Source organism: Phaethon lepturus, unplaced genomic scaffold (genome assembly GCF_000687285.1).
Source record: "Phaethon lepturus isolate BGI_N335 unplaced genomic scaffold, ASM68728v1 scaffold32460, whole genome shotgun sequence".
Lineage (NCBI taxonomy): Eukaryota > Metazoa > Chordata > Aves > Phaethontiformes > Phaethontidae > Phaethon > Phaethon lepturus.
Genome location: NW_010511717.1, coordinates 4,328 through 6,957, shown reverse-complemented (window position 1 = coordinate 6,957; position 2,630 = coordinate 4,328). Strand labels below are relative to the sequence as shown.

Genomic DNA, 2,630 nt, shown 5'->3' with positions numbered 1-2,630 from the left:
AGGCGCTTGCAGGCGTCTGCCGTTGTTAATGTATTAGTCGAGGTTTAATGCCTCCAGCCTTTAACACCCCCTTGCTTGTAACTCTTGGAATTAAAGATAAGAACCGTGACCAAACTAGGTCCAGAACAAATCTAAAGGATCTTTCCCCTTTCATAATGTGTGTCCCGAGAGCCTCTACAGCATACAGATAAACTGCCGGTGCTGCCTACGTGATGTTAGACTTGTGTTGTTCTCTAGCAGCTGGTCTCTTGGTGCAATTTGACATCAGACTTTATTTCTCCAGACTCCAAAAGCCGATATGTGCTCGAAGCTTGGGATGGATTTGAAGCGAACAATGCTGCTGCGACTTGCACGGCGGGATCCTAAACTGCATCCCGATGATCCAGCTAGAAGAGAGGCGATCTATAATAAGTACCAGGTGGGTGCCTGACCTGAAGTTCCTGCCCTGGTGTCTGCAGTGATATTTGCTGGTTGTCCAAACTGATAATGTCCTAATCACCCTATCACAGCACAAACCAGTGTTAATGCTGCTACGTTTAGGGTTAAGGCAGAGAAGATTTAAACATTGTTTTTCAGGTTTTTCTTGTCTCTCTGCGGGCTGCTGATTTCTGTACTGATCATTTAGGAAGACAAAAGCCTGTATTTTTGTTGTAATCAAGGTCAATGAGGGTCTGCAATAAGCACTGGTAGGAGCTGGCTCTGTCAACAGCAGCAAGAACTTGTGCTGGCACTGCAGCGAGGAGCCCAGACTGCCTTGTGCAGTTTTGTGCAGCTGGTGGTGGTTGCCAGCATAGAAACACCACCAGCACCCACGGTCCATGGAGCTGTGCAGAGAAACAGCCCCAGAACTACACAAAGGAGAGACGCAGCAGCAAACACAACTCATCAGAGAAAGCAGGACTCTCACTAAGGGAAAAGGAGGGAAGGGAAGTGGACTTTGGTTGCCAGAAATGAGGGAACAGTGTTTTAAGACTTGTCTGTAGTAATGTTCCTACTGGATCGTGTATTTGCGTGAGTGGGGCATAGGGACGATTTGCATCTTGCCCACCTGGAAAGACTGTACCACCTGCTCCTTTTATCACAGGAATTTGTGATCCCAGAAGAGGAAGCTGAATGGGTTGGCTTGAGTTTAGAAGAAGCAATAGAAAAACAGAGGCTCCTAGAAAAAAAGGTGAGTTCTTGAGGCAGTGCTCAGCAACGAGGTGTCTTAGCTGCATCAGGTTGCACATCCAGCTGGTCTGGACAGCAGTCCTGAGCGATGGAAGTGGTGCTCCAAACTCCTGAGCAGCCACATGAACCTGGTTAAATTTGGGTGCCCAAAACCTGGGGCTGGGTTAAAGTGCGTCATAAACCAGATCCCGCGATCAGGGGCAGAGGTATTTAGGACGATGGCTCGTAACTCATGCATTGTTGCTTGTACACCTTTGCCTGTGGTTGCCGTCTGCTATAGGTCTTGTGCTTTGGGACACACGCACACAAGCTCAGCGCCCGTTCAGTTTGTGACCCTCTGTCGCTGCAGCTCGCTTGTTGGATGCGATATGCAGAGGAGGGTGCACTGGAGAGCTGCTGGAGCAAAAGGGCTTTCTGGGGTGGTGGGGTCTCTTGGTGACATTTCCCCGAGACCTCTTGGCTCCCGTTGTGGCTGCAGCCAGGTCAGGAGCACCGACTGCATGAGGTGCTGCTGCACCCTGGATCCTGTGGGACTCCAGCTTCTTCAAGGGGTATGTTCACCCAGCGTGCTTCAGTACAGCTCTGATGGAGGGTAATGTGAGGAGGGAGGGGGGAAGCGTTTTTAGAAGGAAAAGGGGTCCCTGGGAGCTACTGATGATTCTCATCTGCAGGCAGAACTGGGAAAGCTGATGAATGTCCCACACCAGTGCCTGTCATCTTTGGGGCAAGGTTACAGAGCTGAGCAGCAGCTGTGTCTGGAGGAGTGGCATAGCCGGTGGCCTTGTTCAGCCACTGAAAAAAAGGCGGTGGCACCTGCCTGTGGCTCTGCTAGCACTTCTGCAGTGCTGGCTGCCTGGGCTCTGCGTTAGACTTCACCCCTGGTTTATCCTCTGCTTTGTTTCAGGACCCTGTCCCACTCTTTAAGGTGTATGCTGAAGAGCTCGTCAGCCAACTGAAAGAACAGGCACTGCAGAAGCAGTAGAAGGAAAGAAACCTTTGGAGCAAAAAACGCCTGCTGCAGATCAAGCTGTGGGGTTCTGTGGGTCTTCTGTGTGAGCTCTGCTTGTGTGGAAGGGGCCACGTGAAGGGCATGCCCAGGAGCATGTTGCAGTTATTGAAGTCTTAACGTCAGCCTAAATTCAGTGAGGAACCATTCCTGTGGGCTGGGGAAAGAAAGTCTGTCCTGTGGCCTCTGAAAGTGGTCTTGTAAGACTGACTTAATGTGGTTCTGCCTGTACAAGTAGTTGGCTGCTGTTGAGAGCTTGATCATAATATAAAATGAAATATGCATTTTGGGAATATCAGTAAACTTTTGTGTGATACTCATTGCTTATTAGTGTTCTATAGCAGGGACTGCGAGACACAGTGGTGGTGTAACTCAGATGAATCACAAGCCTTCTGCAGCAGAGATGATTGTGCCCCAAAAGTGTGACCCCAAACCCCCTGCCTCAAGCTGTGCC

The 2,630-nt window shown here is 50.0% G+C and overlaps 1 protein-coding gene across 1 annotated transcript in view; it reads left to right on the top strand.

The window, feature by feature from the left end:
- The window catches only part of MRPL28 (mitochondrial ribosomal protein L28), a gene marked incomplete at its 5' end in the record, with an annotated part of 2,369 nt that extends 217 nt beyond the window's left edge, over positions 1-2,152 (top strand). Inside the window, 3 exons of the mRNA XM_010284914.1 lie at positions 284-418; positions 1,085-1,171; positions 2,075-2,152. Coding sequence (XP_010283216.1) covers positions 284-418; positions 1,085-1,171; positions 2,075-2,152 — 300 coding nt within the window. The remainder of the gene's footprint in view (positions 1-283; positions 419-1,084; positions 1,172-2,074) is intronic.
- Positions 2,153-2,630: the final 478 nt, after the last annotated feature.